Source organism: Salmo salar, chromosome 22 (assembly GCF_965601325.2).
Source record: "Salmo salar chromosome 22, fSalSal1, whole genome shotgun sequence".
Lineage (NCBI taxonomy): Eukaryota > Metazoa > Chordata > Actinopteri > Salmoniformes > Salmonidae > Salmo > Salmo salar.
This window is the reverse complement of record NC_138312.1, coordinates 36,076,278-36,101,914: the sequence shown is the minus strand read 5'-3', so window position 1 is coordinate 36,101,914 and position 25,637 is coordinate 36,076,278. Positions and strand designations below refer to the sequence as shown.

General features: G+C 43.5%; 1 protein-coding gene across 3 annotated transcripts in view; it reads left to right on the top strand.

The window, feature by feature from the left end:
* The window catches only part of LOC106583275 (growth/differentiation factor 11), a 42,791-nt gene extending 20,162 nt beyond the window's left edge, over positions 1-22,629 (top strand). Inside the window, exon 3 of one of the 3 annotated variants that reach the window (XM_014167243.3) lies at positions 22,115-22,629. In XM_014167243.3, the coding sequence (XP_014022718.1) occupies positions 22,115-22,492 (378 nt within the window). In that variant the 3' untranslated portion in view covers positions 22,493-22,629. Of the gene's footprint in view, positions 1-4,667; positions 4,996-22,111 lie in introns of those variants that run through there. The other 2 variants (XM_014167242.3, XM_082967569.1) reach the window with 2 other exon arrangements.
* The last annotated feature ends 3,008 nt before the right edge of the window (positions 22,630-25,637 follow it).

Sequence of the window (25,637 nt, the reverse complement as noted above, 5' to 3'; positions counted from 1 at the left end):
AGTTGCAATGATCATGAGAACGGTGAGGAATCAGCCCAGAACTATACGGGAGGATCTTGTCAATGATCAAGGCAGCTGGGACCATAGTCACCAAGAAAACAATTGGTAACACACTACGCCGTGAAGGACTGAAATCCTGCAGCGCCCGCAAGGTCCCCCTGCTCAAGAAAGCACATATACAGGCCCGACTGAAGTCTGCCAATGAACATCTGAATGACTCAGAGAACAACTGGTGAAAGTGTTGTGGTCAGATGAGACCAAAATGGAGCTCTTTGACATCAACTCAACTCGCCGTGTTTGGAGGAGGAGGAATGCTGCCTATGACCCCAAGAACACCATCTCCACCGTCAAACATGGAGGTGGAAACATTATGCTTTGGGGGTGTTTTTCTGCTAAGGGAACAGGACAACTTCACCGCATCAAAGGGACGATGGACGGAACCATGTACTGTCAAATCTTGGGTGAAAACCTCCTTCCCTCAGTCAGGGCATTGAAAATGGGTCGTGGATGGGTATTCCAGCATGACAATGAGCCCAAACACACGGCCAAGGCAACAAAGGAGTGGCTCAAGAAGAAGCACATTAAGGTCCTGGAGTGGCCTAGCCAGTCTCCAGACCTTAATCCCATAGAAAATCTGTGGAGGGAGCTGAAGGATCGAGTTGCCAAATGTCAGCCTCGAAACCTTAATGACTTGGAGAAGATCTGCAAAGAGGAGTGGGACAAAATCCCTCCTGAGATGTGTGCAAACCTGGTGGCTAACTACAAGAAACATCTGACCTCTGATTGCCAACAAGGGTTTTGCAATCAAGTACTAAGTCATGTTTTGCAGAGGGTTCAAATACTTATTTCCCTCATTAAAATGCAAATCATTTTATAACATTTTTGACATGCGTTTTTCTGGATTTTTTTGTTGTTATTCTGTCTCTCACTGTTCAAATAAACCTACAATTAAAATTATAGACTGATCATTTCTTTGTAAGTGGGCAAATGTACAAAATCAGCAGGGGATCAAATACTTTTTCCCCCCACTGTATTTAGTGAAGTGCACCAGTCCCTCCTGCAGCAAAGCACCCCCACAACACGTGCTTCACGGTTGGGATGGTGTTATCCGGCTTGCAAGCCTCCCCCTTTTTCCTCCAAACATAACGATGGTCATTATGGCCAAACAGTTCTATTTGTGTTTCAACAGACCAGAGGACATTTCTCCAAAAAGTACAATCTTTGTCCCCATGTGCAGTTGCAAACCGTAGTCTGGATTTTTTTATGGCGGTTTTGGAGCAGTGGCTTCTTCCTTGCTGAGCGGTATGTCAATTATAGGACTCGTTTTACTGTGGATCTAGATACATTTGTACCTGTTTCCTCCAGCATCTTCACAAGATCCTTTGCTGTTGTTCAGGGATTGATTTGCACTTTTCGTACCAAAGTATGTTTATCTCTAGGAGACAGAACACGTCTCCTTCCTGAGTGGTATGACGGCTGTGTGGTCCCTTGGTGTTTATACTTGCGTACTATTGTTTGTACAGATGAACGTGGTACCTTCAGGCGTTTGGAAATTGCTCCCATGGATGAACCAGACTTGTGGAGGTCTACAATTTTTTTTCTGAGGACTTGGTTGATTTCTTTTGATTTTCCCATGATGTCAAGCAAAGAGGCACTGAGTTTGAAGGTAGGCCTTGAAATACATGCACAGGTACACCTCCAATTGACTCAAATTATGTCAATTAGCCTATCAGAAGTTTCTAAAGCCATGACATCATTTTCTGGAATTTTCCAAGCTGTTTAAAGGCACAGTCAACTTAGTATATGTAAACTTCTGACCCACTGGAATTGTGATACAGTGAAATAATCTGCCTGTAAACAATTGTTGGAAAAATGACTTGTGTCATGCACAAAGTAGATGTCCTAACCGATTTGACAAAACTATAGTTTGTTAACAAGACATTTGTGGAGTGGTTGAAAAATGAGTTTTCATGACTCCAACCTAAGTGAGTGTATGTAAACTTCTGACTTCAACTGTAGTTGATGTTTGTATTTATTTGGGATCCCCATTAGCTGCCACTCTGCCTGGGGTCCAAAAACATTAAGGCACTTACATCACACATAAAACAAAAGATAACAGTACATCATATAACATTATTACACCACTGCATATCTCCAATACAAAGTGTATAATACCACCATACAATATTTCAATGTACGTGTGTGCTAGCTTATGTATGCGTGTGTTTGTATGTGTGTGTCTCTTCACAATCCCCACTGTTCCATTTTTATCTTTTTTTTACCTGATGTGGAATAGAGTTCCATGTAGTCTTGGCTCTATGTAGTACTGTGCGCCTCCCACCGTCTGTTCTGGACTTGGGGATTGTGAAGAGACATGTCTGGCATGTCTTGTGGGGTACGCATGGGTGTCTGAGCTGTGTGCTATTAGTTTAAACAAAAAGCTCAGTGCATTCAGCTTGTCAACACTTACAAAACAAGTAGTGATGAAGTCAATCTCTCCACTTTGAGCCATGAGAGATTGACATGCATGTCTTAATGTTAGCTCCCTGTTTACATTTAAGGGCCAGCCGTGCTACCCTGTTCTGTGCCAAGTGTCGGCCAATTCAACATCCCTCTTGGTGAACAGACATTTTAGCTACTGTTGTATTAACATGTTTTGACCATGACAGTTTACAATCCAGGGTTATTCCAAGCAGTTTAGTCACCTCAACTTGCTAAATTTCCACATGATTCATTACAAGATTTAGTTGAGGTTTAGGGAAATATTTTGTCCCAAATACAATGCTTTTAGATTGAAATATTTAGGACTAACTTATTCCTAGCCACCCATGCTGAAACTGCAGCTCTTTAAGTGTTGCAGTCATTTCAGTCGCTGTAGTAGCTGACGTGTATAGTGTTGTGTCAGCCGTATAGACACGGGCTTTCCTCAAAGCGAGTGGCATGTCATTAAAGATTGAAAAAAGGGGCCTAAACAGCTGCCCTGGGGAATTCCTTATTCAACCTGGATTATGTTGGAGGTTTCCGTTAAATAACACCCTCTGTGTTCTGTTAGACAGGTAACTCTTTATCCACAATATAGTGGATGGGTGTAAAGCCATAACATACATTTTTCCTGCAGCAGACTGATGTCAAAAGCCACACTGAAGTCTAAAAAGACAGCTCCCACAATCTTTTCATCATCAATTTCTCTCAGCCAATCAGTGTAAGTGCTGTGCTTGTTGAATGTCCTTCCCAAAAGTTTACTAAGGGTTGGTAACTGGTTGATTGGATGGCTATTTAAGCCAGTAAAGGGGCTTTACTATTCTTAGGTAGCATAATTACTTTGCTTCCATCCAGGCCTGAGGGCCCACTTTTTAGTAGGCTTAAATTGAAGATATGGCAAGTATGAGTTGCAATATCGTCCGCTATTATCCGCAGTAATTTTCCATCCAAGTTGTCAGACCCCGGTGGCTTGTCATTGTTGATAGACAATTTTGTTCACCTCTTCCATACAAAATTCAACATTACGATGCTTGTCTTTCATAATATGGTCAGTTATACTTGGATGTATAGTGTGTGCGTTTGTTGCTGGCATCTCATGCCTAAGTTTGCAATTTTTTTTAATAACTTTTAGCCCATTTCAAAATCGTGGTATCCAATTGATAGTCTTGTCTCATCGCTGCAACTCCCCTACAGACTTGGGAGAGGCGAAGGTCGAGAGCCATGCGTCCTCTGAAACACGACCCTGAGTTACTTTTGACACAAGCTGACACGGAAGCCAGCCGCACCAATGTGTCGGAGGATACACTATCCAACTGACGACAGAGTTCAGCTTGCAGGTGTCTGGCCCACCACAAGGAGTTGCTAGAGTACGATGAGACATGGAAATCCCGGCCGGCCAAACCCTCCCCTAACCCGGACAATGCTGGACCAATTGTGCACCACTTCATGGGTCTCCTGGAACCAAAGGCTGTAGTGACGCATCAGCATTGATGCAGTGCCTTAGACCGCTGCCCTACTCGGGAGTGGAAGTTTGCTAATCTTGCAAATGAAATGGGGGGGGGGGGGGGTTGAAGCAGGCGCTGAGACACAAAATGCTGGTTGACTTGAACAAACAAGACAAATTGGCACAGACAGACAGAAAACACAGGAATAAATACAAAGGGGATAATGGGGAAGATGGGTGACACCTGGAGGGGGGTGGAGACAATCACAAAGACAGGTGAAACAGATCAAGATGTGACAATATTAGGCTCAGCCTTTGGAACTTTGATATGGCTACTATATTGTGATCACTACAGCCAATGGCTTTACATACTGCTTTAAAGCAAATTTCAGCAGCATTTGTAAAGATGTGATCCATACATGTTGAGGATTTCATTCCTGTGCAGTTTGTAACTACCCTTGTAGGTTGACTGATAACCTGAACCAGGTTGCAGGCACTGGTTACATTTTGAAGCCTTTTCTTGAGTGGGCAGCTTGATAAAATCCAGTAAATATTTTAAATCACCCAGAAAATGTACTTCTGTGGAAATCACATATTATCAAGCATTTCACACATATTATCCAGATACTAACTGTTAGCACTTGGTGGTCTATAGCAAGAATGGGCTTTAGGTGAGGCAGATGAACCTGTAGCCATATTACTTCAACAGTATTTAACATGAGATTCTCTCTAATCTTTACAGGAATGTGGTTCTGAATATAGACCGCGACACCGCGGCATTTCTGTCTTGTCTGTAGATGTTAAAGCCATCTTCTGCACATCTACCATTCCAGTGTTTAATTGCTATATTGTAATTACTTCGCCACCATGGCCTATTTATTGCCTTAACTTACCTCATTTGCACTCACTGTATATAGACTTTTTGTTTTCTTTTGTTCTACTGTATTTTTGACTGTGTTTTGTTTATTCCATGTGTAACTCTGTTGTTGTATGTGTCGAATTGCTACGCTTTATCTTGGCCAGGTCGCAGTTGCAAATGAGAACTTGTTCTCAATTAGCCTACCTGTTTAAATAAAGGTGAAATAAAATAAAAATAATTGTTTTTTTATTGCTACCACTGTATCAAAGGTATTATCTAAGAGAGTTTCAGAAATATAATATTAATGTCATCTTTTACGAGCAAGTTATTGATTTCATTAAACTTGTTTCTTAGGCTACATCTGTTAACGTGGGCTATTTTTAGCACTTCTCTGGGATGCTTGTTTTAATTGCTTTACTGGGAAGCTTATCAGAAGTAGACATGACAATGTTATTTATATTCGAGCTGATAGTACAGGGTGAGCTGCACACAGTGGACTTCCGAGTAGGGCACGTCCGTGGTATTAGTAAAACTCTGGTTTATAGGCACATGATTACTGCATACAATAGCTGTAGGATCAACAGAGACATGCAGGGCAATTAGAGGGACATAAATTAAGTTACTTACATTGTGTCTTCCAACACCCCTGGGACAATGTACATTAGCAGCAGCACTACAACAACTTAGCGACACAATGGTAGGGATCATCTGAGCTGGGCTTGGGTCATTTGTCTCAATGCAGCCTTGAAATGTGTGGACAGGAGCCAAGATGATTTGGATGGACTCCGTCATTCCTGTAGAGCATCTTCTGTTTCCAGAAACTGTCAAAGTTATCTATGAAAGTGATTCCAGCAGAGCTAGCGTAATCTTTTAGCCAAGTGTGTAATGCCAGTAGGCAGTAAATATTTCACACCCACGGCCCAACGATGGTACCGGACCTGAAATAATTGGCCGCTTTTTAAAAATCTTTCACTGCTAGAATCAGTTCTTTAAAATCAATTTTCAGCAGTTCCGAGCTAGCCCTCCTAATATCGTTTGACCCCACATACACTACGACAGCATCAGCTCCCGGCATCTGTCGTAGAACGGTCGAAAGCAGCCTTGTAATATCCTGTACTCGTGCTCTAGGATAGCACAGGATTTTGGCCCCGGGAACCATGATGTTTCTTACCATAGAACTGCCAATGATGACAGCTGGTGCAATGGCTGAGGAGGTCCAGCCGTTGTTTCGCCTCAAGTGGTTTCGAAAACCCCTCGAGGACCGAAGGGCGGTGGGGCCAGATGGACCCGAGCCAGCTGTAGTATCCACCATGGATGATGAATTGGCCGGAGTCTTGGACAGTCTCATGGTCTGATGAGGGTGAAAGCTCTGAGGATTTGAACCCGAGGTAGAAGCCACCGGAGAGGGAAACAGAAAAGAGGACGAAGGCGCAGGTAACCTCTGGATACGATCTCGAATTGGAAGCCCCCAGGGAAGAAGTTGCCGGAACCTCTGGATCAAGGGCGGCGAAGCTATTTCTGGTCTGTGTCCGGTCCGGGCTTAACATCTCCAAGGAGGCCCCCGTTGCCAGAGGACGCTGTTTTCGACTTCCACAGCAGGTGACATATTTCCATGGCTGACTGGTAGGATCGAGAACAGGAACATCCACCAAGTCATCAAGGAACATCCTACTAGCTCCATTCTCCAGGGAAGGGGGGGACCCCTTCGGGGAGGGATCCCTGCAGAGTACCTGCCAGTCGGCTGCAGAGATCTGACACGGTGGCGACACTTCCACCAGGCCAGAGCGGCGTCTGGCTACTGTGGTTGAAAAGAAAGAAATGTAGGCAGGTGTGGATTCCCCTGTAGCTTGTGTAGGTTCGCTACTTGTTTGCTGAGAGTAGCCACTTAGCCCCTGTAGTTCTCTGCAAGCAAACAGTTGCTACATTGTAAGTCAGGACAGTCCACATTGTCTCAGAATAAAGCAAAATAAACACAGATCCTGCAGCTTTTAAAATGTTTGTTAGTGTCCTTCATTTGAGGCTCCAGGCCTGCTAGGCTAGTTAAGCCTCCTGGGCCTACATGTCACTCGTCTTCACAGGGAATTCTCAACTTATCCGAGAGAGAACCACACGGCTATTAAAAACGTCAGGCCAAGGTAAGCCTACACCAATCACACAATTAATTTGATTTGTTTTTACATTCACGATGTGAAAAATGAATGACGGTGTAGAGTATTATAACTCAGGCTAGCAAAACACGTTTCATCAACAACACAGTGTGTTGATGGAGTAATTTGGTTTGTTAAAATTAGATTGACCCATCCAATGGTTGTTTCTGACTATTAAAACAAACAACAAATTCACCTCTTTTCTTGGATAAAAAAGTATCCAAGACATGGTTTTGTCTACTCAAATATAGCTTAGCATTAGCATCGTTACGGGCAACACAAGCCAATGCCAGCAAACAAGTTATTCTACATGACAATTTAAAGTAACAGTTTACTTGAATGATGCAAAATCCAGCCTGCAAACTGTCTTTATAGAACTCGCCACCTTCTATTCCTAAATTTAAAAAAATAAATTAAAAAATAATAATTATCTAGTTTGTTGAGCCATTCATATTGGCAAAATTAATGGGGAAAGAATAGAATTTTGGAATAAATGCCAAAAAGGTCTGCGAATAACAGGTTTATGAAATCTTATAGGTTTTGTTCTATGAGATATCAGTCAGTTATTTATGTGTATGTTTATTTTATTACATAAAGCCTTCAAAAAGTGACATTAGCTGTTGAAGATTATCTCATAGAACAAAACGTATAAAAAAGCCCATATTTACCACGGACCTTATTTTCGGCATTTATTAAATAACCCGACAAAAATTACATTAATTTCCCCATAGGCTTTGTTCAACGAACCATGGCAGAGTTAGTGCCTACAAAAAGACACCATTACGATTGCTCTCTATAATACCAATCGTTTTATCAATGCAAACATTTTTTTTTAATCTGATGTGCATTATGCATCTGAAGTCAGCTTCACTATTCATAAACTGTCTGTACTGTCTATATATATATATATATATATATATATATATATATATATATATACACACACACACACACACACACACAGTGGAGGAAAAAAGTATTTGATCCCCTGCTGATTTTGTACGTTTGCCCACTTACAAAGAAATGATCAGTCTATAATTTTAATAGTAGGTTTATTTGAACAGTGAGAGACAGAATAACAACAAAAAAATCCAGAAAAACACATGTCAAAAATGTTATAAAATGATTTGCATTTTAATGAGGGAAATAAGTATTTGACCCCTCTGCAAAACATGACTTAGTACTTGGTGGCAAAACCCTTGTTGGCAATCAGAGGTCAGACGTTTCTTGTAGTTGGCCACCAGGTTTGCACACATCTCAGGAGGGATTTTGTCCCACTCCTCTTTGCAGATCTTCTCCAAGTCATTAAGGTTTCGAGGCTGACGTTTGGCAACTCGAACCTTCAGCTCCCTCCACAGATTTTCTATGGGATTAAGGTCTGGAGACTGGCTAGGCCACTCCAGGACCTTAATGTGCTTCTTCTTGAGCCACTCCTTTGTTGCCTTGGCCGTGTGTTTTGGGTCGTTGTCATGCTGGAATACCCATCCACGACCCATTTTCAATGCCCTTCCCTTTGATGCGGTGAAGTTGTCCAGTCCCCTTAGCAGAAAAACACCCCCAAAGCATAATGTTTGACGGTGGAGATGGTGTTCTTGGGGTTATAGGCAGCATTCCTCCTCCAAACACGGCGAGTTGAGTTGATGCCAAAGAGCTCCATTTTGGTCTCATCTGACCACAACACTTTCACCAGTTGTCCTCTGAGTCATTCAGATGTTCATTGGCAAACTTCAGATGGTCATGTATATGTTTTCTTGAGCAGGGGGACCTTGCTGGCGCTGCAGGATTTCAGTCCTTCACAGCGTAATGTGTTACCAATTGTTTTCTTGGTGACTATGGTCCCAGCTGCCTTGAGATCATTGACAAGATCCTCCTGTGTAGTTCTGGGCTGATTCCTCACCGTTCCCATGATCATTGCAACTCCACGAGGTGAGATCTTGCAAGGAGCCCCAGGCCGAGGGAGATTGACAGTTCTTTTGTGTTTCTTCCATTTGCGAATAATCGCACCAAATGTTGTCACCTTTTCACCAAGCTGCTTGGCGATGGTCTTGTAGCCCATTCCAGCCTTGTGTAGGTCTACAATCTTGTCCCTGACATCCTTGGAGAGCTCTTTGGTCTTGGCCATGGTGGAGAGTTTGGAATCTGATTGATTGATTGCTTCTGTGGACAGGTGTCTTTTTTTACAGGTAACAAGTTGCGGTTAGGAGCGCTCCCTTTAAGAGTGTGCTCCTAATCTCAGCTCGTTACCTGTATAAAAGACACCTGGGAGCCAGAAATCTTTCTGATTGAGAGGGGGTCAAATACTTATTTCCCTCATTAAAATGCAAATCAATTTATAACATTTCTGACATGCATTTTTCTGGATATTTTTGTTGTTATTCTGTCTCTCACTGTTCAAATAAACCTAACATAAAAATTATAGACTGATCCTTTCTTTGTCAGTGGGCAAACGTACAAAATCAGCAGGGGATCAAAAACTTTTTTCCCCCACTGTGTATATATATACTCCATTTTACATATAAACTCCATATTCGATGACCAGGTGTCCACATACTTTTGGTCATGTAGTGTATATATATATATATATATATATATATATATATATATATATATGGTCATCGAATATCTCATTGCAAAATTATGGGTATCAAAATGGAGTTTGCTGCTATAACAGGTTTCACTCTTCTGGGAAGGCTTTCCACTAGATGTTGGAACATTGCTGCGGGGACTTGCTTCCATTCAGCCACAAGAGCATTAGTGAGGTCAGGCACTGATGGTGGGCGATTAGGCCTGGCTTGCAGTCGGCGTTCCAATTCATCTCAAAGGTGTTCGATGGAGTTGAGGTCAGGGCTCTGTGCAGACCAGTCAAGTTCTTCCACACCGATCGACAAACCATTTCTGTATGGACCTCGGTTTGTGCACAGGGGCATTGTCATGCTGAAACATGAAACAGCCTTCCCCAAACTGTTTCCACAAAGTTGGAAGCACAGAATCATCTAGAATGACATTTTATGCTGTAGCGTTAAGATTTCCCTTCACTGGAACTAAGTGGCCTAGCCCGAACCATGAAAAACAGCCCCAAACCATTATTCCTCCTCCACCAAACTTTACAGTTGGCACTATGCATTGGGCAGGTAGCATTCTCAGATTCTTGTGTTGGACTGCCAGATGGTGAAGCGTGATTCATCACTCCAGAGAACACGTTTCCACTGCTCCAGAGTCCATTGGACGCAAGCTTTACACCACTCCAGCCAATGCTTGGCATTGCGCATGGTGATCTTAGGCTTGTGTGCGACTGCTCCGCAATGGAAACCCATTTTATGAAGTTCCCGACGAACAGTTCTTGTGCTGACATTACTTCCAGAGGCAGTTTGGAACTCGATAGTGAGTGTTGCAACCGAGGACAGACCATTTTTACACGCTACACGCTTCAGCAATCGGCGATCCCGTTCTGTGAGCTTGTGTGGCTTACCACTTCGCAGCTAAGCCGTTGTTGCTCCAAGACGTTTCCACTTCACAATAACAGCACTTACAGTTGACTGGGGCAGCTCTCGCACTGCAGAAATCTAACAAACTGACTTGTTGGAAAGTAGTATGACGGTGCCATGTTGAAAGTCACTGAGCTCTTCAGTCTATGGAGATTGAATGGCTGTGTGCACGATTTTATACACCTGTCAGCAATGGGTGTGGCTGAAATAGCCGAATCCACTAATTTGAAGGGGTTTCCACACACACACACACACACACACACACACACACACACCGTATATATTGCCTTCGGAAAGTATTTAGACCCCATGATATTTTCCACATGTTGTTACATTACAGCCTTATTCTAAAATGTATTAAATTATACCCCATAATGACAAAGCAAAAACAGGTTTAGAAATGTGTGCTAATTTATTACAAATAAAAAAATGAAATACATTTACATAACTATTCAGACCTTTTACTCAATACTTTTTTGAAGCACCTTTGGCAGCAAATACAGCATAGAGTCTTCTTGGGTACGACACTACAATCTTGACACACCTGTATGTGGGGAAATTCTCCCATTCTTTTCTGCAGATCCTCTCAAGCGCTGTCAGGGATTTTCAGGTCTCTCCAGAGATGTTCGATCAGGTTCAAGTCCGGGCTCTGGCTTGGCCACTCAAGGATATTCAGAGTGTTTCCCATGCTTGTTCAACGAACCATTAACAATTAATGAACATGCACCAGTGGAATGGTCGTCAAGACAATAACAGCTTACAGACGGTAGGCAATTTAAGGTCAGTTATGAAAACTTAGGACACTAAAGAGGCCTTTCTACTGACTCTGAAAAACACCAAAAGAAAGATGCCCAAGGTCCCTGCTCATCTGCGTGAACATGCCTTAGGCATGCTGCAAGGAGGCATGAGGACTGCAGATGTGGCCAGGGCAATAAATTGCAATGTCCGTACTGTGAGATGCCTAAGACAGTGCTACAGGAAGACAGGACGGACGCTGATCGTCCTCGCAGTGGCAGACCACATGTAACACCTGCACAGGATTGGTACATCCAAACATCACACCTGCGGGACAGGTACAGGATGGCAACAACAACTGCCTGAGTTACACCAGGAACACACAATCCCTCCATCAATGCTCAGACTGTCCGCTATAGGCTGAGAGAGGCTGGACTGAGGGCTTGTAGGCCTGTTGTTAGGCAGGTCCTCACCAGACATCACCGGCAACAACGTCGCCTATGGGCACAAACCCACCGTCGCTGGTAAAAAGTGTTCTTCACTGACAAGTCGTGGTTTTGTCTCACCAGGGGGGATGGTTGGATTCGCGTTTATTGTCGAAGGAATGCTCGTTACACCGAGGCCTGTACTCTGGAGCGGGATCGATTTGGAGGTTGAAGGTCCGTCATGGTCTGGGGCAGTGTGTCACAGCATCATCGGAGCTGAGTTTGTTGTCATTGCAGGCAATCTCAACGCAGTGCATTACAGGGAAGACATCCTCCACCCTCATGTGGTACCCTTCCTGCAGGCTCATCCTGACATGACCCTCCAGCATTACAATGCCACCAGCCATACTGCTTGTTCTGTGCGTGATTTCCTCCAGGACAGGAATGTCAGTGTTCTGCCATGGCCAGCGAAGAGCTGGCCACCGGATCTCAACCCCATTGAGCACGTCTGTGACCTGTTGGATCGGAGGGTGAGGGCTAGGGCCATTCCCCCATAAATGTCCGGGAACTTGCAGGTGCCTTGGTGGAAGAGTGGGGTAACACCTCACAGCAAGAACTGGCAAATCTGGTGCAGTCCATGAGGAGGAGATGCACTGCAGTACTTAATGCAGATACTGAGTGTTACTTTTGATTTTGACCCCCCCCCCCCTTTGTTCAGGGACACATTATTCAATTTCTGTTAGCCACATGTCTGTGGAACTTGTTCAGTTTGTCTCAGTTGTTGAATCTTATGTTCATACAAATATTTACACATGTTAAGTTTTCTGAAAATAAACGCAGTTGACAGTGAGAGGACATTTCTTTTTTTGCTGAGTTTAGAAAGGTGCCTTTCCAAATCATGTCCAATCAATTGAATTTACCACAGGTGGACTCCCAAGTTGTATAAACATCTCAAGGAGAATCAATGGAAACAGGATGCAGTCTTACAGCAAAGGGTCTGAATACTTATGTAAATAAGGTATTTAAAAAATATATATATAAATTAGAAAACATTTCTAAACCTGTTTTCTCTTTGTCATTATGGTGTATTGTGTGTCGGTTGCTCGATTTTTATTCGTTGAATCTATTTTACAATAAGGCTGTAACGTAACAAAATGTGGAAAAAGTCAAGGGGTCTGAATACTTTCCGAATGCACAGAACAAAAATATAAACACAACAATTTCATTGATTTTACTGTTACAGTTCATATGAGGAAATCAGTCAATTGAAATAAATTCATTAGCCGCTAATCTATGGATTTCACATGACTGGGAATACAGATTTGCATCTGTTGGTCACAGAAACCTTGAAATGGGGCTCACAATGGGCCTCAGGATCTCGTCACGGTACTTTTGTGCGTTCAAATTGCCATCGACAAAATGCAATTGAGTTCGTTGTCCGTAGCTTATGCCTGCCAATAACATAACCCCACCATGGGTCACTGTTCACAACGTTGACATCAGCAAACCGCTCACCCACATGACACCATACACGTGGTCTACAGTTGTGACGCCGGTTGGACATACTGCCAAATTGTCTAAAACGACGTTGGAGGTGGCTTATGGTAGAGAAATTAACATTAAATTCTCCGCCAATAGCTCTGGTGCACATTCCTGCAGTCAGCATGCCAATTGCATGCTCCTTCAAAACTTGAAACATCTGTGGCATTGTGTTGTGTGACAAAACTGCACATTTTAGTGGCCTTTTATTGGCCCCAGCACAAGGTGCACCTGTGTAATGATCATGCTGTTTAGTCATCTTCTTGATATGCCACACCTGTCAGGTGGATGGATTATCTTGGCAAAGGAGAACTGCTCACTAACAGGGATGTAAACAAATTTGTGCACAAAAATTGAGAAATACACTTTTATTTCAGCTCATGAAACATGTTGTGTTTTTCTTCAATGTATATATTCTGGACTCTGACATTGCTCATTCTTTAATTTTGCTGGACCTGCGATTCCATCTTAAAAATATTCTTACACGACCAATACAATTTTATTTGATATGAGATAGCCAATCTCAAACCCAAATTACTGCATACAGTATGTCAAGTTTATGCTAGTAATACAAACACATGAACTGTCTGTTACAGGCTTTGGTTTTTCCATTTATTTTTTAGAGGTTGAACATTAGCACGTTAGCACGTGGGGCGCACAGATTGGTGTCACCTCGTTAGTCAGTATGCGTTATACCTGTGCTGGTTTGTCCATATCGTTAGTCGGAAGCTGTTTCACTTGTGCTGTCCCAGGTGATATTTAAGAGTGGCTGGCCCAGAGCTCCAGTTGGCTTGAGAGATGTGGAGGGTTAATAACACCATTAGTTGGAGCTCCCTATTTAATTTCTAGAAAAACAATCCTTTATCTGATCTTCCCTGTGTTCGTTTTGCTTCCTGACTTTAAGTTTGGTGTGGGTTTTTATTTTGTTTGCCTCTTCTTTGTGGGCGCTCATGGTGCGTGACTTACATCCCAGTTGTTGTTGTTGCTCGTCAACTTCAGTGGACACCCCCATGAGTGTCTTTCTGAACCCCTCCTAAAACCACCTGTTTTGGTTGTTAGTGACTCTGTTAGCTCCCCTTTCAGTTTGAGTGACAATGTTTTATTTCCTTGCTGGGGAACGTAACAAAATGGGGGCTCGTCCAGGATATTGTTTCCCATGAGTATGATAGTTGCTCTAATCACCTACTCTGAAGCTCTGCTGTGTCCAGATATTTAAGTGTCACTGACGGGTAACCCTGAAGGGTTATAAGATTGGTGGAATAATTTTGAAAGTTGCATAAACACACAAGATAATAAAAAAGAACCATGGACTTTAAGTTGGAAGCGTTTGTGGAAAACTCTACATGGGAGATGCTAGATAAATGTACGAAGGCGAATCAGCTCGTCATTGCAAAGCGTTGACATAAAAGTTGCACATACATTTACGTCATTTAGCAGACGCTCTTATCCAGAGCGACTTACAAATTGGTGCATTCACCTTATGATATCCAGTGGAACAACCACTTTACAATAGTACATCTATATCTTTTTTTTGGGGGGTGTGGGTGGGTAGAAGGATTACTTTATCCTATCCCAGGTATTCCTTAAAGAGGTGGGGTTTCAGGTGTCTCCGGAAGGTGGTGATTGACTCCGCTGTCCTGGCGTCGTGAGGGAGCTTGTTCCACCATTGGGGTGCCAGAGCAGCGAACAGTTTTGACTGAGCTGAGCGGGAACTGTGCTTCCGCAGAGGTATGGAGGCGAGCAGGCCAGAGGTGGATGAACGCAGTGCCCTTCTTTGGGTGTAGGGACTGATCAGAGCCTGAAGGTACGGAGGTGCCGTTCCCCTCACAGCTCCGTAGGCAAGCACCATGGTCTTGTAGCAGATGCGAGCTTCAACTGGAAGCCAGTGGAGTGTGCGGAGGAGCGGGGTGACGTGCGAGAACTTGGGAAGGTTGAACACCAGACGGGCTGCGGTGTTCTGGATGAGTTGTAAGGGTTTAATGGCACAGGCAGGGAGCCCTGCCGGCAGCAAATTGCAGTAATCCAGACGGGAGATGACAAGTGCCTGGATTAGGACCTGTGTCGCTTCCTGTGTAAGGCAGGGTGGTACTCTTCGAATGTTGTAGAGCATGAACCTACAGGATCGGGTCACCGCCTTGATGTTAGCTAAGAATGACAGGGTGTTGTCCAGGGTCACGCCAAGGCTCTTGGCACTCTGGGAGGAGGACACAATGGAGTTGTCAACCGTGATGGCGAGATCATGGAACGGGCAGTCCTTCCCCGGGAGGAAGAGCAGCTCCATCTTGCCGAGGTTCAGCTTGAGGTGGTGATCTGTCATCCACACTGATATGTCTGCCAGACATGCAGAGATGTGATTCGCTACCTGGTTATCAGAAGGGGGAAAGGAGAAGATGAATTGTGTGTCGTCTGCGTAGCAATGATAGGAGAGACCATGTGAGGATATGACAGAGCCAAGTGACTTGGTGTATAGCGAGAATAGGAGAGGGCCTAGAACTGAGCCCTGGGGGACACCAGTGGTGAGAGCACGTGGTGCGGAGACGGATTCTCGCCACGCCACCTGGTAGGAGCGACCTGTCAGGTAGGACGCAATCCAAGAGTGAGCCGCGCCGGAGATGCCCAACTCAGAGAGGGTGGAGAGGAGGATCTGATGGTTCACAGTATCAAAGGCAGCAGATAGGTCTAGAAGGATGAGAGCAGAGGAGAGAGAGTTAGCTTTAGCAGTGCGGAGAGCCTCCGTGACACAGAGAAGAGCGGTCTCAGTTGAATGGCCAGTCTTGAAACCTGACTGATTTGGATCAAGAAGGTCATTCTGAGAGAGATAGCAAGAGAGCTGGCCAAGGACGGCACGCTCAAGAGTTTTGGAGAGAAAAGAAAGAAGGGATACTGGTCTGTAGTTGTTGACATCGGAGGGATCGAGTGTAGGTTTTTTGAGAAAGGGTGAAACTCTCACTCTCTTGAAGACGGAAGGGACGTAGCCAGCGGTCAAGGATGAGTTGATGAGCGAGGTGAGGTAGGGGAGAAGGTCTCCGGAAATGGTCTGGAGAAGAGAGGAGGGGATAGGGTCAAGCGGGCAGGTAGTTGGGCGGCCGGCCGTCACAAGTTGCAAGATTTCATCTGGAGAGAGAGGGGAGAAAGAGGTCAAAGCATAGGGTAGGGCAACGTGAGCAGGACCAGCGGTGTCGTTTGACTTAACAAATGAGGATCGAATGTCATCAACCTTCTTTTCAAAATGGTTGACGAAGTCATCCGCAGAGAGGGAGGAGGGGGGAGGGGGAGGAGGATTCAGGAGGGAGGAGAAGGTGGCAAACACATGGTTGACAAGCTACAGGAGAGGCTACGCTAATGCAAAGGAGATTGGAATGAACACTCAATGACACTCAAATATAACTTTCCAACTTCCACTTTAGAAATTATAATTGATGTAAGCTACAGTGGTTCAATGTTACCAGGAATAGGCTCAAACTTAGTTTATTCAGCTAGATAACTTGGTACAGTATTCTTCCAGCTTCTTCCAGTGCACCGTATCCTATGACGCCGTAGCTAACTAGCATGCTAGCATCCAATAACACACGGTTAGCACCAATACTTGGTTACAACAAACTACCAATGGATCATTCGTGTCCGTGTCTAGTACCTTTCATAACGCAGAAGTGATTAAACGTGCTGATTCAAAAGCAGTAATCAGCTTTGGTGGAGAAGGAAATCTGTCCGGAGAGGGGGGATGATGAAATATGTCCTAAAGATGGTAGAGTACACCCCATAGATGTGCACCTGTGAGAGGTAGAACTAAAAGCAAAATGGGAGCTTGAGCATAAGGAAAATGAAAGCGACTGTGAAGAGATTGTAGCAACAGAAATTAGAGTTTAAGCACAAGGAAAGGGAACAGGAATGTGAGCATGCCATTCGACTAAGAGAGAGATCTGGAAGCATTTCGAATCCAGGCAGGCTTGGTCGGAACAGCCAACTTGTAATGCCTTTCAGTGAAAAGGAGATGGACGTATATTTTACTCTGTTTGAGCGGATTGCCACATCCCTAAAATGTCTGCGAGACATTTAGTCACTGCTCCTCCAAAGTGTTCTTGTGGGAAAAGAAAGTGTACGCCACTTTCTCTTGACCAGAGTTCAGATTTTGACACTGTTAAAACCTTGATGATTTAAAGACATTCATACTTCTCGAGCAGTTCAAGAATTGCCTTCACGAAAGGCTTGCTACCTACATTTGAGCACAAGGATCTCGCTCTTGAGAAAGCTGCAGTCCTTGCAGATGAGTTGTGTTGACACATAAAACTACCTTGATAAACAAAGCACCCAGTAGTTATACCTATGCAAAATCCAGAGAAGTCACCTCCTACCGCGAGGTTTCAATCTTTTTTTACAGTGCACAATGATCGGCAGAAAACTGGTTTTTTCGTATCCGCCAGTTTTTCATTATTTCCGTGAGAAAGGACACATTGCCCTAAATGAGTGAGGAAAAATACATTTTTATTTTATTTATTATGGATCTCCATTAGCTGCTGCCAAGGGGCTTTACTATTCTTAGGTAGCAGAATGACTTTCGCTTCCTTCCAGGGCGCACACTTTCTAGTAGGCTTAAATTGAAGATATGGCAAGTAGAAGTTGCAATATCGTCCGCTATTATCCTCAGTAATTTTCCATCCAAGTTGTTAGACCCCGGTGACTTGCTGAAGTATCAGACAAAGACAAAACACCCTCCTAAATGAAGGTCTGCCCCACTCCAGCCCATTAAGTCTCTGGATGGGACTGGTGTATCTCCTTAACAAGATTTTGGATCAGATGTGAAACCGTTTGTTTCAGATGTGTTCTTGTCTCTGTAGAGTGGCAATGCTGTTAAGCAGCCAGTGAAGATACTGTGACAACCCAGTCCTTCAGTTTGGAGGGTGTTTTGCCTTTGTCTGATACTTCAGCAACTGGTTACAGTGTGTTAGGACAAGGCATGGAGATTGGTTGCATGGAAGTTCCTTTCTATAATGTGGAACTCAAGTATGATCTTATTTCTGGTTCCGTTGTCGTTGGAGTGAGGTCTAGCCTACCAGTAAAGGGATCTCATTCATTTTGAGAAATAATTTGGCTGGAGGGAAGGTCGTGCCAAAACCTGTTGTTTGTAAGGAACACAGAGTAGAGGAACCTAATGGGTTATCAGAAAAGTACCCTAGCATGTTCCCAGCGTGTGCCGTTACACACGTTATGTCTAAGAAAGTTTCTGGGAGCAAGTTTAGTGTTGAGGAGGTTGTCAACGATCCCACCATGGTTGATCTCTCTGAGACGTTTATGGGTGATCCTGATTTCGGTAAAACCCCTGAGTTGACCTCTCCTTTGAAAACCCCCCTTTGAAAAACCCAAAGGTGAGTGAGTTTGTAGGACCGCTGAAGGAAGAGGGTCCCTACAGTTGACACGTCTAGGAAGCAGCTGATTGCTGAACAGAGAAACGCAGTTTCTCCTCTCTTTTTGCTGAGATACATCCAGAGGAGGAGTTTGATTAAGTTTGTGGGGGTTACTTTGACAGAGATGGTGTTCTAATGAGGAAATGGTGTTCTCGCACCACTTCTGGGCAAGACGATTGGCCCAGTGTACCTCAAATTGTCGTTCCAGTTACGCTTCGACAAGAGATACCTTGGTTGGCTCACAATGGTAATATGGCAGGTCATCTTGGGGTCAAAAAGACGTATGACCGTATCTTGCGTAACTTCTTCTGGCCTGGTCTAAAACATGATGTTGTGTCTTACTGTAAATCCTGTCACGTTTACCAGCGGATGTGTAAACTGAACCAAACTGCACTGGTTGCACCTTTGTAGCCTATTCCTGCTTTTGACAAACCTTTCCACAGGGTTCTGGTGGTCTGTGTTGGTCCTTTGCCCAAAGCCAAGAGTGGTAACCAGTTTCTCTTAACCATCATGTGTGCTGCCAATCGTTTTCCTGAGGCCAATCCACTGAGGAAAATCACGAGGGGAAAGTTACTATGGATATGGCAGGAGTTTCCCCTTGAAATCAGACATGTCTGTGGTAAGGACAACTTCATTGCTAATTGTCTTTCGAGGGTGGGCAGTCATTACGTTTTGTGTTCAGCCAGTGTGTAGCCCTGGCTCACAATTTATTTTGACTGCATGCTTTGCCATTTTGGAGATTCATTTTGTTTTGGTTGGGCTTGCTCCAAGGGGATGAGAGTTATAGAAACGTATGTGATTTTACCTATGTTTCTCAACTTTAGAGTTTTAGGCAGTAAGGTTGTAAAAATAAAATTAAAATATATACAGTATATATAAAATAAGTGGCTGTTTTGTCTTGTATTTAATTGTCCAACAAAAAATATAACAGGCTTTCGTTTTTTCATTTATATTTCGAGGTTGGACATTAGCACGTGGGGCGCACCGATTGGTTTCACCTTGTTATTCGGAAGCTATTTCACCTGTGCTGTCCCAGGTGATATTTAAGAGTGGCTGGCCCAGAGCTCCAGTTGGCTTGAGAGATGCGGAGGGTTAACAGTTTTAGTTGGCTCTCCCTAGTTGATTTCTAGATAAATAATCCTTTACCTGATCTTCCCTGTTTCGTTTTGCTCCACCTTTTGGTTTGCTTCCTGTCTTAAGTTTGGTGTGGGTTTTTATTTAGTTTGCATCTTCTTGGGCAAAGGGGGAACTAACAAAGAGTCACTGACATCAACCAAAATGAAATAGGTGGGGTTTTAGAAAAGTTTCTGAAAGACACTCATGGTGGGTGTCTTAGATCCCAGTTGTTGTTGCTAGTCAACTTTCAGTGGACACCCCCGTGTCTTTCAGAAACCTTTCTAAAACCCCACCTATTTCATTTTGGTTGTTGTCAGTGACTCTTTGTTAGTTCCCCCTTCAGTTTGAGTGACAATTTTTGGTTTCCTTGCTGTGGAACGTAACACTGTCATGAATGCATATGAAGTGTCATGTGTGTGACAGCACTATATAGGCCACATGATTGGCCCCATTAAGCATTACGAAATGGTATCCCACTGGTCATTTAATTTGGGTCAGTTCTAAACAGCACGGCCCAGGGGTTGACTCTGGCCTCTCGGCCAATGAATCCTTGCACAGCAGCAAGCTCTGTTTTCCTTCAGGAGAAGAAAGAAAAGATCAGAGATACAGAGGCCCGTGTACAAAAATAAAACAAAACACAAATCTAAAAACAAGGTTAACCCCCCAATCCTTTGCCCCCCAAAGAAAGCCCTAAGCTGACGTGGGTTGACCCTTCTGGCCTCTCAGCTTATTTCTTCTGTTGAAAGCGTCACAAAAAACTGTGCTCAAGTCCAGCTGGGTTTTCTGTGGAGAGATGAGGACTTTGTAAAATAAACATGCTTGTCACGTATACACCCTCTCCAACTCTTGAGGTCGTCAGGCTGCTCATTATTACGCACACGAGTCACCATCGTTACGCGCCTCATCAGACTCAATCACCTGCCTGATTACCTTCCTTATATATGTCACTCCCTTTGGTTCTTTCCCTAGGCGTTACTGTTTCTGTTCCGTTGTTTCATGTCTGTACGCTACTCTTGTTTTGTTCCTTGTGTTATTTATTATAAAAGTCACTTGCTTCCCGGCTCCCAGTGTACACGTTACAGAATAACGCCTCACCAAAGGGGAGCATCAGGGAGTTTTTTTGTTTGTTTTCTGTGACTGTAGGTGATGTCGGATCCGGGTGCCGCAACTGGGGACGCCTCAGGTGGCTCGTCAGGCTTCCATGCCTCAGCTGGTTCATCAGATTTTCAAGACTCGGTTGCTCTGTCAAGCGTCTGTTGCCGTGTCTACTGAGGACGCCTCAGCTAGCTGGTCAGGCTCCCACGCCTTGGCTGGCGCGACAGGCTCCCACGCCTTGGCTGGCGCAACAGGTTTCCCAAGACTCGGTTGGCTCGCCAGGTTCCCGCTCCTCACCAGGTCCCCGCGCCTCGGCCGGCCTCGTCAGGTCCGTTCCTGGTCCCCGGGATCATCTCTCTGGTCGGCATCCTGCAGCTGGAGCCACGCATCAGGGAGGGGGTACTGTCACGTATACTCCCTCTCCGACGCTCAAGGTTGTCAGGCTGCTCATTATTACGCACACCTGTCACCATCGTTATGTGCATCAGCGCCTCATCAGACTCACCTGGACTCAATCACCTGACTGAATAGAGGAAGATCATCATCCACGGCAAGATCCCTGGTATGGTGGTTGACAGGTGTGGCTGCTCTTAGGCCCAACGGAAGTCATGCATACTCATGCACACCCAACTCTGCATTATTTCCACCCAGAACCCTGACTGAGACCTCCTCTGGCAGCAGACTTTATTCCCCCCTCTCACTCTGCCACAAAACATCCCACTGGACCTCCATTCTCTTAGTTATTCATTTTAGTCCAACATGTAAAAAGGTAATATGAAATGAAGATAGGAGTGAGGCTGAGTGGTAGATATATACGATTACGAAGGGGGTGTATCTGTGGAGCAGCTTAAGAAATTGATGGTATACCTTCCCTACATATGTCACTCCCTTTTGGTTCTTTCCCTAGGATTTATTGTTTCTGTTCTGTTTCATGTCTGTACGCGTGTTTCTTGTTTTGTTCCCTGTTATTTATTATTAAAGTCACTCCCTGAACTTGCTTCCCGGCTCCCAGCGTACACGTTACAATGCTGGAGTAAAATAGTCACTGCTCTTGCAGTGCATAAGGGTCAAGGTTATGGTAACCTGCGGATCACCTCAGAGGTCATAGATCAAGCTAAGCATATAGAATGTTGGCATTTCCATTGATGTTAAAAGGTCAGCTTTGCATCAACCGATACTACTCTCATCTTTCTCAGTACTCCGTGTCTTTGAAACCAAAGTTAGTAAGGGGTATTTAGAGGAGTGCATCTTTTTTTGTTTTCCTCCAGTGATGTTAATTGGTCTCAGTACCCCAAGATTTTTCTTAGAAGCGTTACTCGCCTCACTGTTTGAGTTCTCTTTTAATCACCTCCATTCTCCTCCTGTTCCCTCCCCTGACTCCAGCAGCCGTTCCTGGACGTTAAGGTTCTCGAGACGACCAAACGTTCCCGACGTAACCTGGGACTGGACTGTGACGAGCACTCCACCGAGTCCCGCTGCTGCCGCTACCCGCTGACGGTGGACTTTGAGGCCTTCGGCTGGGACTGGATCATCGCTCCCAAGCGCTATAAGGCCAACTACTGCTCGGGCCAGTGTGAATACATGTTCATGCAGAAGTACCCACACACCCACCTGGTACAACACGCCAACCCCAGAGGCTCAGCAGGGCCCTGCTGTACCCCCACCAAGATGTCACCCATCAACATGCTCTATTTCAACGACAAGCAGCAGATCATCCATGGCAAGATCCCTGGTATGGTAGTAGACAGGTGTGGCTGCTCTTAGACCCAACGGAAGTCATGCATACTCATGCACACCCAACTCTGCATTATTTCCACCCAGAACCCTGACTGAGACCTCCTCTGGCAGCAGACTTTATTCCCCCCTCTCACTCTGCCACAAAACATCCCACTGGACCTCCATTCTCTTAGTTATTCATTTTAGTCCAACATGTAAAAAGGTAATATAAAATGAAGATAGGAGTGAGGCTGAGTGGTAGAAATATATATATTGACGATTATGAAGGGGGTGTATCTGTGGAGCAGTTTAAGAAATTGATGGTAAATAAGACAACTATGTTTTCGTTAGTTTTGTGTTTTTTTTCTTTGAAAATGTTTATCAGGTTCTTTGAAAAGATGGTGTCTTTATTGAGATGTCTGGGATAGTGGATCCAGGCTGATGGAGGGAGACATTCCTAAGCAGTTACAGTATATTATAATTTTTCCACAACTTTCACTTTTAGCATCATTACAACAAAAAAATCCTTGTCTACTTTTAGACTAAAAGTTCATGAAATGAATACAAAATGTTGTTTAATAAAATAGTCATGTTCTAGAGATTGTGTTGAGATCCAAAAGCAAACTGTGTGCCGTCTGTAGATGTAACTTGCACCCCAGTGTGAAATTCTTGAGAATCCAAGAACCCTTTCACAGTTACTTTGATCTTATTTTACCTGTAATCTTGTAAAACATTAAAATAAGAAAATAGAGTTTTCACTACCTTAAAGTGAACAGGAAAGGGTTTCTATACTTTCTCCCTATGTTTTACTGCAGAAGCTCACATAACAGCTCAGATGACCTCAATATCAACCTGTGCACAAAGTTTAGATGAACTAAGACAAACATGTCAACGTAACTCTTAATCTAGACCACACAAAGTTTTAAGAACACACAAAATAATTCAGGTTTTGGCTTGTTAGATCTTTGTATAGATCATCTTTTATATGTAATAGACTAAATCCAAGAGCATTTTAAAATCAACAATATGGGAATCATGCAAGGGTGCCAGTTTACACTACTGTAATTGTCAGATTATTTTGTATGGAGTAAATTCAGAGTGAAAGGGAACCCCACAAGTACCTTGACAAATGTGGTCCACATGAATATAGCCTACTTATATACTTTTGTCATTCCCACTACTATCCAATACATTCATTTACACAAACAAACCCAATGAGTAGAGGACCAAATGTATTCTGGAAAGTTGCTATGGTGGGAATGTTATGATGGTTGTGGCAAAGAAGACAACCTTGTGTTGGAAAGAAACTAAAATGCTTGATTGATATAGGCCTTTGTGCTACTAAGGGAAGAAGAGCTAGGTTGTGCATCATAAAAAGAAGGAAAACACTGATACAGATGAGAATACAGCTGAAATGCCATTTCTAGTTTAGAGAACATATTATGATTGAATATCCCGGTGCCCCCATCCCCACCTGTAATATGCAGTAAATATTGGACGTGCTTGAAAGACTGTAGATAAGAAGCTTGAAGTCTGTCCTGTTTCCTGGATGTCAAAGTGAATATATCCCTTTGTTGTAAACGAAAGCACTACGCTGTTGGGAAAAGGAAGAGCCTTCTGACATAAATAATATATGTATATAATTAAAAGGGGTACAAAAAAATCCTTTCTGGGCACTACCTTACCAACAATAAATTTTGCACTATGGGACGTTCATAGCGTGAGGAGTCATGTTGTTGTTTGTGTTTGTATTTTACCTAATCAAGCACGAGCGTTTACAATTGAAAAAAGAACTGTCCAAGCTTCTGGCAATACACCGTGTGGATAAACTAGTCAGCCTCTCACTTCTTTTGTTACCATCACGCTTTCCTGACTTCCTTTTTGTCTGAAGCGGAGGCCTGTCCATATTCTCACGCTCTTCTTACACCCAGAAACCTCGACTGACCAGCGGCCAAAAGGCCTCATCGCCCTCCCGGGGTGATAAGTCATGTGTGTAACAAGTGTCTGGACTAATGAACATAGAACGCTTAAAACTGGAAATGCCCCTCCATCAACTTCAATCAATTTGTTATCAACTTTGACAGACTTTTGTCCTTTTGAATTTGAGCTACTTTTTGTGTTGACTGTCTAACACAGACACGTTTTGCCTTTGTGTGTTTTGAGTGAGAGTGCCCATATTAGAATGGGAAAAAGTATCCAGGGATCGTTAGCCAAAGTAGAGGATGACATGTTGTGTGCTGTAACTTTTGTAACTGCAGGAATATGCTAAACAATTTCAAAGTGAGAAAAAAATGTGGTATGGGCAGTGGTTGGAAACAATTCAACTGGTCAAGTGTATATTTATTCAGATCAAATCAATGAATTTCAAAGTATGTCTACCTCACTTTAGCATTGTGAAACCTTGCTTAAGAAATTGGACAGTTAGGTTTTGTTATGAGTTAATATGTACAAACATGTAACCAGAATAGTAAACCCAAAAACGTAGACTAAAGCCACAGGGTCACCTTGATCTCAGATCCAGATTGAGAAATTTACAGTGGAGTTCAAAAGAGTGACTGAAGCAAATAGCTAAAGGTAATTTGTGCTGACAAAAGAATAATAAATAGCTGTGCCCAGGGCCATTGGTTAACTCTGGTTAATGCTGTGGATAAAGTTGCATCTTGACTTTGTGTATGTATACTGGTATGTACAGTGCCTTCAGAAAGTATTCACACCGCTTGACTTATACCACATTTCATTGTTAGAACCTGAATTCAAAATGTATAAAATATTTTCTCACCTATCTACACACAATACACCATAATGACAAAGTGAAAAAATGTTTTTAGACATGTTTGCGAAGTCTAATTTACATAGTATTTCACACCCCTGAGTCAATACATGTTAGAATCACCTTTGGCAGCGATTACAGCTGTGAGTGAGCGCTTCGCACACCTGGATTGCACAATATTTGCACATTCTTTTTTTAAATTCTTCAAGCTCTGACAAGTTTGTTGATTATTGCTTGACAACCATTTTCAAGACATGCCATAGATTTTCAAGCTGATTTAAGTCAAAACTAACTAGGCCACTCAAGAACATTCAATGTTGTCTTGGTAAGCTACTCCAGTGTATATTTGGCCTTGTGTTTAAGGTTATTGTCCTGCTGAAAGGTAAATTTGTCTCCCAGTGTCTATTGGAAAGCAGACTGAAC